We start from the raw sequence: 22923 nt of genomic DNA on the forward strand, positions 1-22923 counted from the left end.
AACTTAAACAATTCCTCCTGAGAATATTCCCATCCAACCCAACTGACTTCAGACTTTTTCCTACCTGAGATGTCAACACCCTTATTGACAATTGAAGTGTCCACCATCATATTCCGAATAGCAGCTATAGAATAATCAGAAAAACCTGAGCCACCACCAAATACCTTTTCATTTCTGGATTTCCAAATGAACCAAGCTGCTATTCCAAACACCTTATGCCAAGGCCAGTAGGCCACCCTTCCCGTGTCTTTTCATTGCTAGAAAGGCTGCTCATTAACCACTTTCCCATATTAGCAGCAAAAATTACCGTCTGCTTCTAGTCGAAATTAAATTATCCCAAGGGTAGCTGGCTGCCGGACAATCTCTTAGGGCATGAATCACATCCTCCACTCTCCTCTGACAGCAAGGACAGCATGGGTCATGTCTAGTGACTCTTTGTCATCAATTTTCCGTGAGCTACAATCCACTTGTATCTCATAAGCGAGACAGCCTTTTGTCCACCTGTACAAGGAGGGCGGCGACAGCTAGCTAGAGCCTATAGCTTCAAATTTCGAGATAATAAACATTAACGAAAAACACCGCATCAATAGAAAACACATTAAATAAAAAAGGAATAACCCAAGAAATGGATTGTAGAAATTTTATGGTTGATTGAGGGGGTGGGAAAATAGGGAGGCCCGCGCAAGCGAGTTCTGCAAAGTAAGCAGCGTCAACGCTCGGCCAGCCTATAACCCCTCCACAAATTAATGCGCACAAACTGTGTCGGCGCGGCGAGCGGCTCCCACCTCTCGCTTTGTTTTCCTTACTCATTAGTTTAAGGCAATTTTTTTGGGGGGTAGCAATAGATTATTTATAGTGCCTCACTTGGAGAAGGGTTGTCGTTTTTCCGATGTGGGACTGCATGATGAGATTTCACCCTCGCATCAACTATGCCGCTTTCAACGCGGGCTGCAAAGTCCACACAGCTCTCCGCGAGTAGATTCCTACCAGGGATTTTAGTGCTCGTGGCTGGAGGTAACACGATACAGATTGCTCAATATAAACAGAGTGAAGGAGCGATACAAACTGACGCAATGAATGCATTGTTTTATATAATACAGATTAGTCTTATGATTCCAATGAAGAAAACAAACCTTACGACGAGTATTGCATTGCATTTTACAACAGTAAAGCATGCATGCAAGCAAACAATCGAACCTTATAATCAATGATTTACAGACAGATATCATATATACGCAGTGCCTTGAAAAATCGGCATCATATGTTCATAAAAATAATCAAGCAAATTTCAAGACTTTCGAGACAACAATGGCTCCAAGTGCGGCTTTGTATACTTGGGAGCAGAGGTTTTATTATCACCTGACTCTAACTCTGCTATTGATAAATCCTCTTCCCTCTGCTTCGATAACCTTTTAAAGATTCTTGGTTTATCCTCAGCAAAAGGATCTGGTTTCTTAGGAGATTGGCTTAAGCTCTGAACATGCTGAAGGCAAACTTGAACAGCATCATGCACTCTCACAAAGTACCGCTCCTTACCAAGCAGCTCTACAATACCAGCTTTTGTTAAGGTCAGCAGAACATCTCGGTTTGGATTGGAAATACAGATCTGCAAAAGACCCAACAAAAAGCAGAGATTATACCATGTCTCTATATAAAATGAACAACATGTACTTGATCTTGACTTCCACAAAAACAGACACTCAACCTGAATGTCCCGTGAATTGTACTCCTGGTACAAGTCTTTCAATGCTTGAACAGCACTGGAGTCTATGTATGTAATAGCTACAAAATAAGAAACATTTGGGGTTTAGGTAAGTGGATTGTTTAATGAACCTTATTTTTTCAGCTTCAATAGCATACATGAAAAATCAGAATGAAAAAAGTTATGGCTTTAATGATAACGCCATACCAAAATCACTGAACCCAGTGGCTATAACACAAAATATTTCATAAGAAAAAAAATCTGAATCAGCATAAAAACATGTGTATGGAAAACAGAATGACATGAAAAACAAAGCAAAACAGTTTTGGTGGCCGAAAGTGACTTTTGCAAGTATAAAAGCATAAGAGCACGATGATTGCTATGGAATACATAATACATGTTCTGTCTTGACCCAGTAACCCGTGTAGGATGAATAAGACTTACGTGACATCTCTAAAATCACAAAATAAATCTTTTCAACTTCTGGTCCACGTCTGGAAGATTTGTCAGCATCAACTTCGTATTCCCGTAACCTGACAAAAGAAATCCCACTAACCTAAACTCCAAAGAACTTGTAATCCCGGGTTAAATTAATTTAGGGGAACACAAAATTTCACCTGTCTTTTATGAAACTTATATTAGCAAAATAGATGGGTGCATCAATGCGAACAATTACAATTCCATTGTAAGTATATGCTTCTGGATACTGTTCAATATTTCTGTAGACGGTGGTGCCAGGAAGACGTCCCAAGACAGCTGCAGTGTACACCAAATTAAAATTATTAAATGCATGCTTAAACTATAAACGTATCTACAATAATTCAGCACCAATGTAATATGATTTTCAACAAAAAAGTGCATCAGTCTGAAGCTTGCAGCCTTTATCTCCAGTTCCCAGACCACCCAAAAATTTGACCATTTATCGGGATAAAAAGGGCTTCTAGGGAAATTTGATCTTTTAGAAGTTCAAACAGGAAGAAAAAAAATCAAATAGAGCCATAATGAAGATGCAGATAATGTCATTGCCATAGTTGATATGATGAAGCAAATGACAAAGCTCATAATAATGATTACACAAAGAGCAGATAATACAGATCTACTGGGATTTAGAGAACAATTAAACCTAATCTTAACACACATAAATACTATGATGTAACAAGTCCCACTTACCAATGTGTGGATTTGCAGATTCTTGGATGACAAAAGCAAGTGATGCACCAACCTGCAGTTTCAAAACCAATTTAGGGTAAGTAATGCATGCACAATATATACAACCAGTGGCATGGTAAAGGATTATCAACCAAATTGTCTGAGTTATGTCAAACTGGGGACCTAAAAGGACTTTGCAAGATTATGTCAAACTATTGCACTTGAACGAAAAAGAAGTTGATAGATTCAGCATCTTATAAATAAGCCGAGAAGGCAGCTGACATGAAGTGTTCGCAGATTTCAGATAACCAGTGCATAAATCTCATATTTTACTGTCCAAATCATCACGTCTAACATTACTTCTTTAAAAACTCACCCCAACAAGGACACCAATCTCAATCCCAAGGAACAATGTTGTAGTACTGGTAATGATCCAAAGAACAAAATCTTTCTTATCCACACGCCATAAGAAGATAGCCTCATCATAATCCACCTGAAATGATAGACATCCAAGGAAATAAATAAATAAATATAAATAGGATTTAAGCCACAATCCAAGCAAGGTGGTAACGAGTACAATTCACTTTCCAATACCAACACAGGTACAAATGAGCACCAACTACCAAACTCAACTTAGTAGGATTTGTGCTCTAATATTATTCATTTGATTATCTCTACTCTTGCCATCACATATGACCTTGCTTGGAGAGCCAATACAAACTGATGTTTTAAAATGATATGGAAGTTTCAGTCTATTGGAGCTTCATATAAATATGCTTGAATGCTTTGTCCCACAGCATGTAGCTTTCAAAGACAAAAAGGTACAAAAATGATTTTGAGCCATAAATACTTTAAAAACATGAAATTATAGTAGAACTTCTTCATAGCTCATTTTTTCTTTGTTCTTTTTTGTTTTGTTTTTTCATTGAGAAATATGCATCTTAACCTTTTAAACGATGTAACTTGAAAAATACAATAACAATCTCCAAAACTTCAATTTCACATGTGATGCAAAATCTAAAAGTGAATATTCGGACAGTTATGTCATAGAAATGAAAGATCGCTAGCTAGCAGAGATAGTAGATAGTCATATACAACCCATATATAATATATTCTGAGTAAGACTCCTGCTTGCCACAGAGAAGCCAAATGTAGGGGAAAACTTGTTCTTTAAATTAGAAATTCAGCTTATGTACATTGGTGATGTAATCCATAGACAAATGTAAAACATCAATGGTGGTGATCGTGTGCTACATGGTTTTATGGCTAATATAGATTGTGTTCTTCATTTAAAATTGACCTCTGGGCAGCAGTCTTGGGTCTTCAACTGGCTTGGCCGTGTGGTTTCAAGAAAGTTATTTTGGAAATGGATTGTAAGGTTCTAGTTGATGCTACTAATGAGGTCTCTTCCTCATTCATTCACGATCCATTATTCAAAGAGGTTATGAGTTTTCTCAAGCGTGATTGGGAGATTTATACGAGTCATACTTATAAGGAAGGTAATCAGTGTGTGGATTGGTTGGCCAATCAAGCTCTTTCTATGGAGATTGGAACTCACTATTTTGATTCCTTGCCAGTTGGAATGTCTAATCTACTGTATCAAGATATTATTGGGGTAGCTATTCCCCGTCTAGTCTGTATATAGATTCTTGTTACTCTGGGCGTTTAGCCCCTTTTATTACCAAGAAAAAAAGACAAACTTGGAAAGCATAGATGTTAAACAGAATTTGTAGTCGATCCCTCAGCTTGTGATTTTATCATACTTACCAGGCCCATCACAGCAGATACTACTATTGCAGCTAGAGCACACTGCAAAGAGTAGAAACCACAAAATCCTCAATTAGCTTCCAATTTGAAATAAAAGAATATTTAGGCTCCTCAACCAACACAATGATAACGACAATGATACGGTAGATAAGGGGAAAAGGCATTGAAAAGTGATTTGCTTGGTACTATCACACATCTCAAACACATTAACTTTCAAGGACAAGAATTGCATGATATATTGCAGAGCACTTCAAGTCAGAATTTATTTGATAGACATGACAGAAAACTGTCCAGACAGCCTCTTTCTCTACAGTTTTCACAACCTTTTTATTGCAAAACAAATGTAACAGCAGGGACATAGAAACAAACCTGTGGTATGTATTCAAATAACGGAGTCAAGAATAAAAGAGAACAGCCCATAATTATTCCAGCTACAACTCCAGATAAGCCGGTTTTAGCCCCACCTTCATTATTTACAGCTGACCTAGAAAATGAGCCTGCATATAGAAAAAGAAGCTCTTACTTTATTGAATGACATTCCAATACAAACTTCAAGAATAAACAGGTAATGAAGGACAAAAACAGGTTATCAAAGTCAAATCCATGGTTAAACTTGGAGCTTTTAGCACCTCCCAGAAATCCCACCTGTTGAAGGGTATGCTGAAAATAATGAGCCCATGATATTGGCCAAACCAAGACCGAACAACTGTTGAAAGAGAAACAAAGTTAAAAATTCATTTTGTTATGCTAAAGTCTAGACCATAAATAGAGAACCAGTCAATAAGTTTCAATTAGGCCTCTTATTTATTTGTACAACCAAAAAGGAAATCAACTAGCATAAATAAAAGTTTGTAGCAGGGGTGATCATCCTATATTGATGGAGAATGGAGGCATCTAGTATGTTACATTCATCCTCAAAAAACAAAATGCTTATCGGCACCTTCCATTTCTATTTCTAAAACATACCTCTTGACTTGAATCCAACTCATACCCATTCTTTGCTGCCAATGCTTTAGCAATCCCAACAGATTCCTAAATTTCAAAGATTAATTTGAATGGATGCAGAACAACTCAAATTTAAAAAGCAGTATTGCAAGCAGATGATCCTCAAAACCTCTCTTACCAATATGGCTACTCCAGTAATAAGCATTGCTGTTGGAATTAAAGACTTTGCATACTCGAATTTTTTCGGAAAAGAGAAGCTTGGGAGTCCCTGGGGTATCTCTCCTACCTAAAACAACACCATACTTTTAATCTCTGTCAATTCTGGGATGATTTGTTTGAAATGGAAATATGGCATTCACCAAACAAGGAAACAGTTGAGAGAAAACATTTATAAATAAAACATGTTACCATGAAAGTTTATTTAAAATCCAAAGTTTCATTCGCCAAGATCAATAATAGTGTCAACTCTGTGACAGGACAGGAATGGCCTAGTGAAGCAGGAAAACCAACTTCGCTGGTTTTGCATTCCTCTACCTCATGTTACATCCTCCCTAAGATCCAAAACTAATATTACATGCAAAATTCGGTCCTTGGTTATTCAAAGAGAGAAGAGGTTGGACATATTGATTGTTCTCTCAGTTAAATTCCTACGACAATGAAAATTCAGTGACACTGTGAAGACAAGTACCCTAAATCTAGAACAATTATTCTAGGTTGGAGCAATGAAACAAATATTAAGCCAGTAAATGGCATATTGGCACTTCTAAAAATAACAGGGTTTCAATGTAGGCAATGAAATGAAACATGGAATTTCTCAGATACTTGGGCTTAGGAGAGTCCAATTAAAGCATAGATCAAATTGGCCTTGTAGCTAAGATTGGTAGAAAGCAAATGCCTCATAGCAACCAGCTGTAGCACATTCAAATCAACTAGATTCCAGACACATAAGGACAGCCCAGTAAGATGTGACAATAAAACTAGAGTTCCAAGGCAAAAGCTGAGATGTTTCTTTTTCTACATTTTGTTATTGTAATGAAATCCAGGTAAAAAATCACATAAAACACAAAAAACTGTCTCTCACAATGCAAAATGTGAGTCTCCAAACTACAAAATGTTCATCAAGTTGGTGTAGAGATTGAGGTTATAAGATGAGTGGGAAAAAAAAACAAAAACAGAACAGAATAAACAAGCACTACTTAGAAAAGAGCGTAGACATTAGAAAGGGATCAGCATTCAAATTACCTCATCTCATCAGGGAGATAAAGGATCGATAAATCTATTCTTATATATGAAATAAATAGTTTTACGATGCATTCACTTTATATGTCATTCTCACCAAAGAAATCGAGGATGGACGAAACATTTTCACAAGAAGTGTACCCAAAACAACTGCTGTAAGTGGACCTGCTGCCCGTAGGAACCTGAACTGCTTCCTTGATTTTCCCTTAAAATAAAAATTTGATGTCATAAACGAGATCCAGGAAGAGACGCTTCTTACCAGTTACCACTAAAATCTTAAGTGATTTCATACCAAATGTTTCATGACCAAAAGTATTGCAAGAATGCAAGATCCCATCACAAAAGGAGGCCAAGAGAACTACAAAAGGAAAACATCACCTGTTGTTAAAGAAAGAATTGATGAGTGGTAGTAAATAACAGAAAACATTGAACAGGAAGATAAGATCACAGCTAGTTGATTCACAAATCACATTAAATAAATGGACTAAAAATAAATGATAAAGGGGAAATTCAGGGTGCATAAACTCAAGTTTTTAAAAATATTATAACATGAAGTTCTAGTTATCAGCCATCAAACAATCATAAAACCAGTGGTTGAAGATTGGTAGCAGCCAATTCATATATATATATATATATATATATATATATATATAAAAATGGTAGCTGCCAGAAACACGGGGCAAGATCGGGATCATGGTACTACCATATGACTACATGCAAAAAATTACCACCATCCACTTCACACAATTTAATCATTGAGCAAGAACACCTTTTTCGATAAGCCCTTTGTGACCCTAAAATATGTAAAACTATTCTCTTAATTTAATAAGCCACAAATAACAGATTGCAACAAATTATCTCTCAACATGAATAACCCATACCTTATGTGCTCCAGATATTATGCTTTTAATCAACGGCACAATCTTGCTACTTCGTACAATATCATACCCCAAGAAATACTTTGCTTGGGACAGTGCAATAACAATGGCTGAAGCACTAGTGAAGCCAGAAATCACAGAGTGGCTGATGAAGCGGATAAGCCATCCAAGCCTACAGCAAAGAGGAAAACACGCATATTAATCACTATCATCATGCTATAAGCCAATGAAATCATAAACAACTTCAGTGCAGGAGATCTGCACATAGCTTAATGAATTCAGAATGCGAAAGAAATTTTATAACAAATACATTGAACGTAGTACCTCAAAAGTGCCATTATGCATTCCAATATTCCAACCATAAATGCCAACAATATCGCAAGTTCTGTGTATAACTCATCAGATGAATTGACAATTCCACCCAGTACATTAGAGACTAGCAGAGAAACCAATGCCACCGGTCCAATTGCAAGTTGCCGAGATGACCCAAATATGGCATACACAAATATCGGTATAAAACCAGTGTCTACCTTGCAAAACCAACACAACCATTCTAGAGTTAAAAAAAAAAAGGGGGGGGTGGAATACATGATGGTATGGTGAAGTGAGGTGAGAACAGAAAACCTAGAAGTCATCATATACATGTAAAATAATCAAACTGTGATATCAGTTCAAAAGATAATAGATGCTGTCATGATTAGATCATCTTTCATCTGAAAGGTGCTGACGGTATCTAAATATTATCAAACTGAATTATAAATGATTTATTTTATCATATTTTTGTGCTTTAAAATTCTGCCACAGAATTTTTCTTGGCAAGCACTGCAAGAATTATGCTATTACAGGGAATTTCCGTATCCGAACATTCGTGACCATGTTTTCAACAAAAAACTTATCTAAAGAAGTAAGATTTATTACAGTTTTGATCTTATGGTAACTTACATAATCCATAAATTGGGTGCAGTCCTGCCAATTTTGCATAAGACATTGCCTGTTCATTACAACAAAAAATAAATGAATGAATGAATAATCCAACCAGTCTACATAAATCTTAAATAATACACAATGCTAGCAGCAACATTATATTACGTTTAATATGCTAAAATCTGACTCAGAGGGAAAGAGCAAAATCACAGAAGGCTGTGTTTGGTTGCAGACATATCGAAATTCCACACTCAACACGTCATTTCCAAGCAACCAAACACGACCTAATCTAAAACAAAAAAATAATATCATTAATCCTTGAAAAAATCTCTCAATCTAAACAGCATCTCCAGTGAATCCAATCAATCTCAGTTGAGTAATTGCCTACGCAACAACCATGACTAATCAAACAAGGCAGAGACATGCACTACGTGAACCGTTGACAACTGTAAGACTCTGTTTGGTTACCGAGAAAGCACACGAAAATTACAGAAAAAAGAAAGAAAGAAAGAAAGATTTACAAGTTACTTAAACTCAGCAACTGATTGAATAGAAAAGAAAGCAAAATCAAAATTAGCTGAGTTCGACTCGGACAACTTAGAGAAACTGAAAACAGCTGTAGAGTCGTCGACTTTTTTCTTTTCTTTCATTTTCCTTAGAGCCAAACACTTGAAGAAATTCAGCGGCTTTTATTAGCTAACTAACAAAGGAGGATTGCAGATTCTTTCTGTAAAGAGAAGGAGTGGAATTACCTGGGGAACGAGCATGACACCGACGGTGAGACCGGCCATGAGATCAGGCTGGAAATACTCGCGCCATTTATAAGTTCTAATCCAACGGCAACAAGGGAGAAACGTGTCGATCCACTGAGCCAGGGTGGTTCGTTTCACTTTTGCTGTCCATCTCGAGAACAGGGCCCCAGGCAGGGGATTCAAGGAGGGAGACGTCGTCGTGTTTGGATGTTGAAGAGGAATGATTTTGACGGGTCGGGTCGGCATGGAGGGTCTGAGTGATGAAGAGGAAGAGGAGGGTACAGAGATTGTGGGGAGATCCCGAGAGCTTGAAGAGGCGAAGGTTCTCTCCATGCGCACCGGTGGTGCGTCGGATTTGAAAAAAAAAAAAGGAAAAGCGAGGACAGTAGGCACGCAGGTCCCTCTTTCCCAAGCTTGTGATGCGGAAGGCAAGTTGCTTTTCTATCGAGGCTCCACAAAAACCACAACGGAAATCACGTGTAGCAGTAGATTATCAAAATTCCAGATTAATAAATTCATTAGAATATTTTAGATTCCACAGCGTCGACGAGTTGTGTAAAACCAAAAATAAATAAAAAGGATTTAGTTTCAGCGCGTTGAAAACTTGGATAACTGTATGGATTATTGTTGAAACTAAAACAGAAAAAATCAAACAAGAAAATATGAGTGCAGCTTTTTAGATGAAAAAGTTTGATTAATGATGAAAGCTGTCATGTTAACTAATGATTGGGGTTAAATGTGGGAATCTAATTGTCAAAATTCGGGGGAAGATTTGATATTTTTGGCTGGAAGGTTGGTTATTGGCTGCGAAATTTGGCGGGCCTGGTAGAATTTTTGTATGTTTTTGCTGTGGGTTTAATTTATGTGTTGACATCACTTGTCGGGTTTGTTTGCAAATACGATGTAAATTATGTAAAAAAAATTAAAAAAAATTATATTTTTAATTAGTTAATTTTAAAAAAGAATTTAAAAAAATTTATTTTGATATATTTATAAATAAAAAAACACTTTAAATCATAACTGCCACCACAATTTCAAACAAACCAGTTCCTAAATTTTTTAAAAAAAATTCAAATTAATTATTTTATGTTTTCAGATTGTTTTAATATATTAATATTAAAATTAAATTTTAAAAAATAAAAAATATATTATTTTAATATATTTCTTAATAAAATACATTTTAAACTACAATAATTACCGTACTCTAAAATATCATCCTTATCTCACTCTAAAATATCAATCAAACATTTAACAAACACAAATATCATAAATTGATGTTAATCTAATCCTAGGTAGGGGTGATTTAGATTTGATATTTTCCAAGTTACTGTTTTCCGTCTAAATGGAAACAAATGTAGGAAAACAGCTCTGGTAATTTGTGGTCAGGAATCAAGGAGGCTCTGACCGTGTATTTCTATAATTGGCAATAAAGTAATGGTAGTAATAAAGAAAATGAACTAGCCCGCAAACGGAGGAGATGCATGGAGTGTACTAGGACGTGATAGGAAGAAGGTTCAAAGAGTAGAGCGCGTGAGGAACCAGATTCGTAGACGCAATCATTATTCTGTTTAGGTACCCTAGACATGTCCAAAAGCCACGTCATTTCTCAATGGCTCCATGAACATAGACCGCGAAAGATTCGATTAAACAATACCCTAATCGCCGCCGCCGCCGCCACTCGATCAGATCTGAGGTCAGCATCCAACGCTGCTAGCATAGTTACTGCCCCCTGCCACTACCTCGTCACATCAAATCTCTTTTTTTACCACCATTATTCTACTAAGTATTTTTTTTCTTTTCTTACAATGTCAATTTCTGTTTTTTAAAATAAAAAAATATTATATTTATATTTTTTAAAATATTATTCAATAATTTTAATATATTAATAGTAAAAATAAAAATAAACTAAAAAATATTTTAAAAAATAACATAACGTTATAATACCAAATTATATAATATACTAATGAAGTTTAATGTCCCTTTTCCTAAACTAAAAAAGCTTAGTATTTCTTTTATTATTTATCTAAACAAAAATTATTATGGATTAAAATAATATAATAACAAAATTATTCAAAAAAAACCTTTTAAACATATAATTAGGATAAAATTATCTTTTTTTCTAAGATACATTTCAAGAACAAATTAAATGCAACTAACCTGCTGTCACTGTCATAATTAATGCAACAACAACCATCTTATCAGCATCATCGCTCCATCTCCATCACTTCTTTATCATTGCCACTTCACCATCATTATACCACCACTACTTTTTTTCATTATTGACTACAATACACAGTGGAAGATATGTTCATATAAAACATTTAACGGGAGAAGATTTAACTTTTAATTTTTTTTTCTTTTGTAAACCCCCTTCACATAAAATAAACCATCTGGCGTATGATCTGAAAAAAAAATCAACTTCAAAACCTGAAAAATCTAATTCTGTCAAGTTTTAGATTTATTTCATAGAAATTATTAATTTAGTTTTACAAACCTTAGAGTTACTGAAAATTTACATGGTCATTAACTTCAAGAGCCGTGGAATTAATCGAGGTGCGTGCAAATTAATTCGAACGCCTACATTAATAAATAAAAAAATCAATATCAAATAAGAAGTATAACTCAATTAATCAAATTGTAGGTTTTTTTTTAATTATCAATTTAGAACTTATAAATTTTAAAATCACTAGATATTTATATAGTCATTAAATTTAAAAATCATAAGATTAATCAAAATAGATAAAGTTAACATCATTCAAAAAAAAAGAATCAGCAACGTTTTCAGATTTGAAGATGAGAATAAATGGAGTAATTACCCACTTGCGGCATGAGCCATCACCTACAACATTAGATTGAGGGCCATGCATCGTCGACTTGGGTTCGTACAGGCTTGATAGGGGTTAAAAAAAACCTCAGAGTAAAATAAATTTGGGACCACAACATGGAGTCCCGGTGTCTACATCAACTTCCTCAAGCCTCAGTCGTTGATATAAATGGGACCACAGATCCGTGGCACACTGAAAGGCTGGCAGTGTTTGTTTTTTTAAGTGCAATCATGTTTTCAAAGATTTTATTTTAAAAAAAAATAATATGATAATATTAAATATATATATATATATAAATAAAAAATATTTTAAAAAACATATTCTACAATAATTTCAAACACTAATGCAGACGTAAAGATAATTCAAACACTGACGCCGACATGAAGATAATACGCGGGCTATATTTTAGCCACCTTTGCTTACGCGGCAACGATACCTTGTCAAACGAAAGAGAGAGATTATCGACCAAGAATAATACAAAACAAATCTGCAAGTAGCCCATCACATCATCAAATGGAGAATTTAGACAGCAACAAATAAAGAATATATATTCTCGGACCATTTTTAGCTTGATAAAGAAATAAAAGATTTACATCTCTGCGGTCTCAGATTCAAATTTTATAATTATTCATATTTAAATTTTGTAGTTGTTTATATAATGGTCACAGATTCAAATTTTATAATTATTCATATTTAAATTTTGTAGTTGTTTATATAATGGTCACTGAAAGCTTACATGATCGTTAACTTCAGGGCCCGTGAAATTAATCGAGGTATACACAAGCTGGCCCGAACACCCACATTAAACTAAAAAAATAAAAATAAAAGGATTGACAAGACAGTAATCGCAACCTCTTGTCAAGGATTCAAGTAGCTCTGCCAAATTGGGTTGATAAGGCTTTATCGAATTCACTGAAATATTTTTTACAAGAGAACCACAACCGTGGTGAGAGTAAATAAATTTACCTATAAACGAAATGGTATGTGGTTTTCACTGTGCACGATTTCCTGTTTATCTTCTTCTCATATTTTACAGTAGATTATAATAACGTAATTTTTGAAATTTCTGTCAAACATTCATTTAAGTCCCCTGTCTTTTTTAACTCTTAGGTGATTGATGCTTGAATTTTGAAAAATTTATTCAACCTGTAACGGCTAACGAAATAGTAGTATTCAAAGCTTCACACCTTGCTAATAAGAGAACCTCGTTTTTCATATATAGGTCTAGAAACAGGTCGTTCGTTCACATAATGACCAGTCCAAGAATACAGTAGGCCGACTGGCTATATCATTACAAATCTTTCATTCTCAAACAGGGAATCCGGCAGTAAACTGCAGTACTAGACTTATCTATTGTCTCCCGTTTAAGCTCTTCAAAGTTTCCCAATTTGAAAAACATTTGTGCCAACTGATGGGATATACTAATTTACTAAACATCTTGCACACAACTCTGTCAGCAATTACTTTCTCCATTAGGCTTAGCTTGCATGGATACATGCACGGTGGATCATGTTGGAAGATGAAACAAAATACAGACCAAAGCATGGCAATGAAGAGATCATATTCACCTACAACCATATATGGCTACGAGCGCGACCGTGCATGCTCAGGTTTGTGGGTGTATTCATAATCAAGATGAACAAAGGCACGCTCAATCTCTGGCAGTAGCTCGAGCTTCTCTTGCAAAGATTCCCCAATGTCGTGAGCCTCCTGCAAGGGCATGCTCGAAGGCAGGACAATGTCAACCTCGACAAAATAGTGAGACCCAAAGGTGTAAGCCCTAACTGTATCAATGTGTCTAATGGCCTTGTGATGGTTCCAGCAAAGGTATGTTAGTTTTTGTAGATAATCTGGTGTAGCTGATTTTCCAACAAGAGAATTCACATTCTCCAACACGGTCATTGACCATGTGCGAATGGTGTACAAGGCCAGCTGCACCAATATCAAACACATTTTTTTAGCACGTGCAGATGCAGTAAGTAAAAGCAGAGGTTTTCATTAAGCTTATTTGATTCCCTAAAACAAGGCTAGCAAATGAAAGATTCAAATCTGCATCTATGAGCTCTAAATCTCGACGTGGTCAGTTTCACCTTATGGAGAAGCATAATCATTTTGCGTGCCCTATTGCTTAAGAGGTCCCAAAAGGGGTGGATTAATAAAAACAGAAGAGAGCAGGATAGTTGCACTCATCTATAATGTTGTCCTCATTTGTAACAGTTGAGCATCTCAAGAGTCCAACAGATAGCTAAATGTAAGTGATAGATTCAGATACGTTTGCCAAAGAAATCAAGACTCAGTTTGCAATGCAAGCACCAGAAAGACTGTAGATGGATTTAACCATTCTAGATAGCTACTATGTAAACTACTAGTGCAGAATTCAAATAGAATAGAGCTACCCTGGTGCCAAAGAAGAGCAGAGAAAAGTAAGAACAGGCAGGGGAGGGAGGGAGTGCAATCACTTACAACTATAGCACCAACAGGATCCATCCAGTCCTCCAAGTAATTAGCAAGAAGTGCCGCAACAAGGCCAATGGTATTTGTAATAACATCAAAAAAATGATCCTGGGCATAAGCTTTGACAATCTCATCAGTAAAGGAGCGACAATAAATCATCAGCACAAGTTTCACCAAGGTCACTGATAGCATAATGCCCACAATCCAGCGCTCTTGCTCCTTGGTCAGATCAAAGTCACTCTCCTGGAAGAGCATTACAAGAAATGTGAGATGTGGTCACACATCATCCTTTCAAGTACACCTAGTAGTCCCTGCCGTCTCAAGAAATAATAAGGTGTTTGTTGATTGAAAACATTGAAAATTGTGAATTTCCAAAAATGAAATCCACTTACATCAGACAGCAATGCGCGCACTGATTCCAATATAATCTGCAATCCTAAAGTTGCCATGACAGAGGCAAAAACAAGAATCCCCTGCATATGATTCACAAGTTTGGGAAATCTATTATTTCATTAGACAGACTTCCATATTCATAAGCAGAAAAGAGAAATATGTCCACTGTTAGTCTGTTATTCAGGCATATAGCAATAATGAAACAGAAAAGGAAGAAAAAACTTAGCAATGAAACAGCATCAAGATCATGATGAAGTTTATTGCACTCGTACTGGAAAATTTGACCGGAAATTGAAAGCATGATTGATAGAGGACTGACCAAAGGCTGCATGCGTTTCTTTCCAATGGGATACTGATAAGGGTTTGGTGTTTGCATAGAGAATGCAGTAAACCATAGGATAAAGCCAGACAAAAGATCAAGAAGAGAGTCCAAAGTGGACGCAATGATGGCTAATGAACCACTTTTGATGGATGCATAAGCCTTAGCTACAAAAAGAACCATATTTGCAAAATTTGATATTCTAATTGCAAAGGTCTCACTTTTAGCCAAAATTTCCTTCTCTTCCTGCAACAACAGCAACGGCAAAAATTTCAGCTTAAACCATCAGTCATGCACTGAAACAAAGGGAATGAAACCACACAAACCTTTGACATTCCAGGAATAAATCCACGCTCTGCCAAAGCATCCATTTCATTAAAGCCCTCGAGCATTTCCACCTGTTGCTGATAGTACTCAGCTATGTCATCTTCAGGACCTAAAGCCATCAAGCAAAATGGTCGAGACATGACTCATATACCATTATCCATAGCAATAATTTTTCCTTACATGAAAGGTACTAACATTAGCTGCAAAGAGACGACTATTCAAGCCAAGTCATGAAAGGAAGGGCTTTGCCAAAACTTTTGAATCATAGACTCTAGTTCATGACATTATCAAAACTAACCTGCGACTAAAACCCCTGCCAATAAATCATGATTAGTTCTTCATTAATTCAATCCACCATATCTAATCATTTTTTTAATCAATTATAGTGTTAAACATCCTATAAATGGAAAAGGAATATCGTCATATGCACGTATAAAAAAAAAAAAAAACACACACCAATTCGTTTTTTTTTTTTTTTTCAAACTCCGATAAACATGTAAGCTAAAGATTTGGCAATATCAAATCTAACTCACCTACATTAGTGCTTAAAGACTTTAAGTTGTTGTCATATTTTCCCATTAAAACCTCAAGCTTAATTAAACACTTTAAGTCACGTATATAAAATCCTACCAGTCAAACACCAACCCATCGGATTTGTCTTTCATACCAACCTCTGCTGTAATTTACACAGCTAGAGCCAAACACTCACGGTACCATCTTAACAACCCAGAAACGTTCAAAAAAGGATCAAACACATTTTTTTGTGACCCGAGAAAAAAACCCAGATACGCCAAACTTGAAAAAAATCAGTACTTTGACACCAAACAAGGAAAAAACAAAAAGAAAATCTGACCGAATATTGCCATTTAAGACCAAAAAAGAAAAACATTTTCAAAGAGATTAAGCAAAACAAGCATGACAGTTTATTTTTACTTTAATAACACTAATTACTACAGAAAAAATAAGTACTTTTTTTTTTAAATACCTAAAACTCCATAACAATCATGAATTCCGCGAGGAGGCTTTTTCTCTTTGCGTTCGTGTGATAACTGATACCCGTCGAAGTTTAACTGCCACGACCCGTCACCTTTGTTGTTTGGAGACAGCAGTGAAAGCTCCTCCTCGTTCTCGTTGTTCACCGGTTCCACCATTTTCGGGTTGATTTCCTGGTGAAGGTGATTTGTAGCCTGGGTGGTGTCTGTGTGCTCTTTACAAGTGGGTTGTATTTAGCAAGTATTAGTCTATTAGATATGTTACCCGTGCTTCTCCCTTTATATTGAAAAAAGTGATAGGTTAAAAAAAAAAGAGTTTTAGGTTAAAAAAAAAAAGTTTGAAGTTATTGATTTAAGTGATAATTTAAATAATTTAAAAATATAATAATAAATAAATTGAATAAAAATAACAACAACAAAAATATAAAAATACATGAATCTATTCGAATCATTAAACAATTCAATGTTAATTTAGATAAAAAAAAAAAAACACAATCAATTAGTATAAAGATCATGTTAATACTTTACTACGATGAAAAGATTGACGGTTGCTCTAACTATTTGTATTATCAAGATGGGTATATGAACATCAATGATCTCACTGATATTTTTTAAAATGGTCAAGTTATATTGTCTAGATTGGGTAATGCATCGATTTGGATACAAATAACACATTACAACCAACATCAATATGAGTGATGCTCTGCACGCTATAATTCATCGTAATAAAAATGATGATAGCGACTAGTTAAGCTGTAATATAGCCTATATATCACAGCGAGATGTACAGAGAAATGAGATGTTTACATAAATGCATAGCGTGATTACATGTGATGAGTATTTGATTTGATACGGGTATCACACATCGGGTCACTACTCTGGATTATGGATTGCAATGAGTACCCGCGATTCAGATTTCTTGATATCATATCCTACTCATTATCCATCGGGTAGGAAATTTAAATATTCATAAAATAGCCATCGGATTTCGGGCATCAAGTGGGTATCCATTATCTACTATTTTTTATTAATCAATAAAAATAAAAAAATGTTTAACGAATGTATATTTGAATTATGTATATTTATATTAAACGATACACACACACATACACATATATATTATGTGAATATTAAAGCATGAGTATATCATGTTGTATTAAAAAAATCTAAATATTCTACAATATATTTTTATAATGTAAATATTTATTTCAAGTTAAGTTTGGGTCAGATTTGACAATTTTTATACCCTACCCGTTATCTATCATGTCCAAAAAATACACACTCGTTTAGGTCAATATCCATCGAGTCCAAATTAAATCGTCATCCCCTGCTCTAGATCCCGATCAAGTTTCTCCATCTGAATACATGCAATACGAGCAACATGTCAAATGGATTCAAAATACTGTAAGTAATCTAATTATATTGTAAGTAATTTAATTGCTTTATAACAAGTATAGGTTAAACGATGGGTTTTATGTGTTGATCTTTTAACTTGACATCAATGTTTTATTAATATTATGTTGGCTTCATGCCACAGGGGTGTCGAGAGGCCATATCCATGCTTTGTAATATTGATGAGGTAAATAAAAGTTACACTTATATATCCCGATGATTTAATATTTGCCGCACTAAACTCAAAACCTTTTAAAATAAGCTAACTCTTGATGATGCCTTAACAGAGAACAAGGTCGCTCGGGCAAGTGCAATAACTAAATCTAGCTGTGACATTGTTGAGTTAGACTCGTCTAATAGACGAAATAGATATAGATAGATGTGCAAGTCATGTTTATATATCATGGGATTTCAATTACTTGGATGTTGTGTTATTTAAACATTTTAGATTCATTTTGCATGTATATATGTTTTTTTATTTGCATTAATGGGTCTACTCGTGATTATAAAATGCGATAATTTGTTGAGTTTGATTATTGCAATATTTTGCAGATTTTTAAGCGGGACAAAATTTTGGATATAGTTCCTATATAGAGAAAAACTTGTCCAGATTTTGTTAAGATTATGAAATTTTCAACTCCATAAAAATAATTAATTGAATTAAATATCAGATTAACAAAGTAAATAATATATATATTTTTTTGTTATATTCAGACAGGCCAATAATCTCACTACGGATCATCTAACTCAACTAGTCAGCTTATTGATTCAACTGTATAAACTGATCCACCAATCCATATAAAAACTATGATTTTATAAACATTTTCTTTCAAGTATACTTGGTGAGTGAAGATGTACATCTTTGTCTAACATACGGATTAAAAAACTGACTGTAATTAATATCTCAAGATTTTACTATTCACACAATAACTTACCTTTGTATTTATGTGTTGCCTGGTTGGCCGGTTTAACTGATTGTTATGAAATAGTTGACTGGATAGCCATGAAATTTAATTGATGTTACGTTTATGAACCGAGACAACAAAAAATATGCTATTTTACCAAAATTTATTATAATTTATAACCGCGATATTTAAACAGACATCATATTTATAAATTATAACATTAATTAAATTTTGTTGTTTTGAACCTCAACATAAAAAAAATGCTATTTTATCACAAAAAAAATTGCTCTTATATTAATTCATTATTTTTAATTTTTTTTTATGATAATTGAACAATTTATTCAAAGTATTATATCCTCTAGAAAAATTATGTTGTTGACGTAAGGGTCCATTAATGGTCTTGTAGGTAAGACACGTGTTAGGTGGTCTGAAGGAGTAGGATGTCGTGTGGAGGTGAGTTACACATGCAGGGCTCTGAATGAGTCAGAATGAATCAAGAGTGGGTCCTTGACCAATGATGATTTCCTCCCGGAAGCTTGTTGCGTTGCTGGGTCCGAGTTTGATATTTTGGATCGGGCGTTGGATTTTTTATTCTGACCCTTTTGAATTCCAGGGTCGTCCAAGGAGCACGTGGGTGTGATTACTATTTTTGTTTCTGTTTTTATATATTTTTTAAAATTATTTTTAAAAATACATATTAAATAATTTTTTTAGTGTTTTTTTAATGATTTTGATGTTTTTATGCTAAAACAAAAAAAAAAATATCTTGATATATTTTATAATTAAAAACTATTTTAAAAATTAACTTACATTACATTACAGTCTCAAATACCTCCTTGTAACATCACCCTTGTCTCTGCCATCATGACTTGAAAATGAAAACTTTGATTTTGATTGCAAAATATCAAGAAGCATGATATGATGACGAAAATAAAAAAGATAAGGAAATCTTTGCTGTTGCAAGTTGCAATTCTTGTGGCAATTTGAAATAAAAGGATTCCTTTCCTTTTTTCAAAAAGCAACGTGTGCTGGTTCAAGAGTTTAATTTTAATAAAATATTAAATTTAAACATTTTTAAAAAAATGAACAATATTGAATGAAATAATCAAACTTTTAAAATTAAATAAATTCAATTTAATCCATGAACTTTTTAATAAACTATATTTTATAGACCTTGATTCAATGAGTATTTAGTTTATAGTTAATTTTTAGCTTGCAATGAGTATTTTCATATTAATTTAATTCAGTTTTTTTTTCCTAAAACTTAAAACCAAATTGGATTTAAAAAAATCCAAATCAAAATCATCTAAAAAATTCCAAAAATTGTTCAAGTTAGTTTATTTTATATTGATTTTTTTACTTAGTTTCACACCGTTTCTAATACACTCGTGATCTAATATTAATTGGTTCTAGAATATCAGCAAAGTGACTAACATTGTCGTGAGATATTTTCATTTCCATTTCAATTCTAAAAGACTATCTATTAATTCTCTACGCATAATGACTTTTCAGTTTTCCAGGGATTGGCATGCTGTCTTGTTTTCGGATTTCCAAGATTGGATTTATGAAAGGGAGAGAGAGAGTAAAGGGAGAGAGAGAGTTGATGCAATATTCTATTCCGATCAGAGGAAAAAAAAAAAAGGCACGTGGAGAGACAAGGAAATCACAACTCACCCTCTTTTCGAGACACTAAAGAAATCGAGGGGGGGTCCACACCACGAGATGGGGGGGTGTTTCGGTTTTTTTTTTTTTCATTTGAAATTATATTTCGATGGGTTTTAAAAAAATATTTAATTAATATTACTTTACTGTTCTTTTATAGTTTTGGTTTGTACATGTCAAAAAAAAATTTAATTTATTTTAATATATTTTAAAAAAACACACTACCAACACAATATTATGTACTTGATAATCCTTTTTTTCCATCTTGATACATGTTTTGTGTTTTTATTGCTCAAACACTTAAAAAAAATACTTAAAATATAATATCAATGATTAAATCCATCTTGAGACAAATATAATATTAAATAGGTGGTGTTTGTGAATGTGATAATAGTTGTTTTTTAAATTATTTTTTATTTAAAAATATTTCAAGATAATATTTTTTTAAATTCATTTATAATATCAACATATTAAAAAATATAAAAATTTAATTTTATCTAATTTTTTATATTATCACACTTTCAAACTCTGTGGTGTGGTAATAATACTCTGTTCATACTCTGCACTGAATTTTATGAGATAGACCGAGAAAACTAAATACTCGAGACTTCGGAAATAAATTGAAAATACTAGCCATTTCATTATTAACATTAGCAAATGTATTAAAAAAGGGTGGTGGTCAAATGTGCTGAAACTATTCATCATCTCACATTTCACCACTTGCAACACTATTCCCTGTACAAACTTCCCTCTCGGCCCCACAAATTTTAGAATTATTTCAATTTGATCATCCAATTTAGTTTCTTTTAATTTGGTCATTGAAAGTTCTGTTGTTTCTTGTCTTGTGTTTTTTCATTGTCTCCAATTTGCATGTAATTGCGTGTTCAAGTGTTGGGTATTGCTTCAAGGTTAAATGACATCAGTTTTACACTGGATAAATTTTAGTAACGGTAAGAAACTAAATTAGAAGAACATGGGTTAAGATTGACATTCACAGGAATATTAAATACGAGGTCTTCAATTAACAGATCGTGAGAAAAAGATTTCTTATGAGTATATTAATTCAGATAGTTTAAAATTTAAAATGCAATGTGAAATTAAGAAGCTGCTTCTTTAAAAATCATCCTGAAAAAAATAAATTTAATCAACGCGCGGGATGCTTATCGCGCCTGATTTTTTAATAAAAAATTTAATTAATCTGCAAGATGCTATTAGACCTGGATTTTGAGGGTGTTTGATTGTATGGTATCGATTATATTTAAAAATATTTTTTATTTGAAAATATATTAAAATAATATTTTTTAAAAAATTATTTTTGACTTTAGTACATCGATGTAAAATATTTTAAAAATATTAATTTAAAGTAAAAAAAATTATTTTTTAAAAAATACATTTAAAACATAAAAATAAACAGAAATTTAATAAAAACATAATGAAAAGCTAGAAAATGCGGACAAGAGGGCCAAGGAACACCTTTTTGAAGATGAGTTTAAAATATATGTGAAGATATGACAGGATTTATCTGTGATTTCTTTACGCATTGTCATGCATAGTCTACATTCAGTTCCAATTTGGTGTCTTTTCTTTTCTTTTCTGTCAATCTGTATCAAGAAACATCATATGAATGAGAGTTGTTTGAAATTGTGATTTTGTTATTTTTTAAAAATTATTTTTGATATTATAACTTTAAAATAATTTGAAAATACAAAAAAAAAATTTAATTTGAAAAAAAAAAACTTTTTAAAACACAAAATAGAATGTAATCAATAATCAACGAGAATACCTGCCTTTCAAATTATAACAATCAGTGACGTGAAATGATTGCTGGACATGCGTGTCTTGGGCTAGTACTTGTTAGCATCGAGGACCTGGTTATATCGAGGACCTGGTTATATAATTCTTCGACTGCGACCCAAACCTGGGAGGCTTGGTTCGTCCCGAAGAGAATTATGCGGCATTGAAGCCCATCCCACGATTCAGGTTGATCCAACGAGATCACTGGGTTAGAATGGTTTTTTCATGCGGTAATAATTAATTTTTAAAGTAGTTTTTTATTTAAAATTATATTAAAATAGTATTTTTAAAAAATAACTATTTTTGTAGTTTTAATAAAATAATTTATAGGTTATTTTAATTTTGTAGTGTTCTGGATTGTTTTTCTTGTTTGTTGGCTACGATTAAACCAGAAAGTTAATTTCATTCGAAATCATGTCATGATTGCACCCCTACTCCAACTCCTACTCCTACTGGAGATCAATTTTTTTTCCCCAGTTAAAACACTCGTTCTTCGCAACCATC

General features: G+C 33.8%; 2 protein-coding genes and 1 non-coding gene across 5 annotated transcripts; all 3 read right to left on the bottom strand.

Annotated features, from left to right (window-relative positions):
* Nucleotides 1-668: 668 nt before the first annotated feature.
* On the bottom strand, nt 669-823 carry LOC112328528 (U12 minor spliceosomal RNA). The gene has a single exon (XR_002983543.2). It is a non-coding gene; the product is annotated as a U12 minor spliceosomal RNA (small nuclear RNA).
* Nucleotides 824-1066: 243 nt separating this feature from the next.
* On the bottom strand, nt 1067-10133 carry LOC7457910 (sulfate transporter 4.1, chloroplastic). 2 transcript variants are annotated; one of them, XM_002312029.4, is made up of 17 exons: nt 9357-10125; nt 8623-8671; nt 8005-8206; nt 7684-7852; nt 7095-7160; nt 6900-7007; nt 5742-5849; nt 5585-5650; nt 5264-5324; nt 4988-5115; nt 4619-4660; nt 3228-3344; nt 2873-2924; nt 2320-2458; nt 2147-2235; nt 1706-1782; nt 1067-1606 (listed from the first exon to the last, which is right to left on the bottom strand). In XM_002312029.4, the coding sequence occupies exons 1-17, from the start codon at nt 9687-9689 to the stop codon at nt 1289-1291; spliced, it is 2124 nt and encodes a 707-aa protein (XP_002312065.3). In that variant the 5' UTR covers nt 9690-10125; the 3' UTR covers nt 1067-1288. The 2 variants fall into 2 exon arrangements, with proteins under 2 accessions (XP_002312065.3, XP_024462133.2); XM_024606365.2 differs by lacking the exon at nt 4619-4660 and having other exon boundaries at nt 9357-10133.
* A 3243-nt stretch (nt 10134-13376) lies between these two features.
* On the bottom strand, nt 13377-16914 carry LOC7469798 (metal tolerance protein 11). 2 transcript variants are annotated; one of them, XM_024606210.2, is made up of 7 exons: nt 16660-16807; nt 15870-15987; nt 15674-15783; nt 15348-15593; nt 15028-15108; nt 14645-14878; nt 13377-14113 (listed from the first exon to the last, which is right to left on the bottom strand). In XM_024606210.2, exons 3-7 carry the CDS (start codon nt 15737-15739, stop codon nt 13766-13768), a joined length of 975 nt encoding a protein of 324 aa, XP_024461978.2. In that variant the 5' UTR covers nt 15740-15783; nt 15870-15987; nt 16660-16807; the 3' UTR covers nt 13377-13765. The 2 variants fall into 2 exon arrangements, with proteins under 2 accessions (XP_024461978.2, XP_002312066.3); XM_002312030.4 differs by lacking the exon at nt 15870-15987 and having other exon boundaries at nt 16660-16914.
* Nucleotides 16915-22923: the final 6009 nt, after the last annotated feature.

Source organism: Populus trichocarpa, chromosome 8, assembly GCF_000002775.5.
Source record: "Populus trichocarpa isolate Nisqually-1 chromosome 8, P.trichocarpa_v4.1, whole genome shotgun sequence".
In the NCBI taxonomy this organism is placed as follows: Eukaryota; Viridiplantae; Streptophyta; class Magnoliopsida; order Malpighiales; family Salicaceae; genus Populus; species Populus trichocarpa.

Excerpts from the sequence above, each read along its gene's own strand:
- LOC7457910 (XM_002312029.4), bottom strand. The coding sequence starts at position 9,689 with ATGGAGAGAACCTTCGCCTCTTCAAGCTCTCGGGATCTCCCCACAATC. Across the intron at positions 5,325-5,584 it reads AGTTGGATTCAAGTCAAGAG|TTGTTCGGTCTTGGTTTGGC; the intron begins GTATGTTTTAGA and ends CTCTTTCAACAG. Across the intron at positions 2,925-3,227 it reads AGATTGGTGTCCTTGTTGGG|GTTGGTGCATCACTTGCTTT; the intron begins GTGAGTTTTTAA and ends TTGAAACTGCAG.
- LOC7469798 (XM_002312030.4), bottom strand. The coding sequence starts at position 16,825 with ATGGTGGAACCGGTGAACAACGAGAACGAGGAGGAGCTTTCACTGCTG. Across the intron at positions 14,879-15,027 it reads TGCGCGCATTGCTGTCTGAT|GAGAGTGACTTTGATCTGAC; the intron begins GTAAGTGGATTT and ends ATGCTCTTCCAG. Across the intron at positions 14,114-14,644 it reads ATCCTGTTGGTGCTATAGTT|CTGGCCTTGTACACCATTCG; the intron begins GTAAGTGATTGC and ends ATATTGGTGCAG.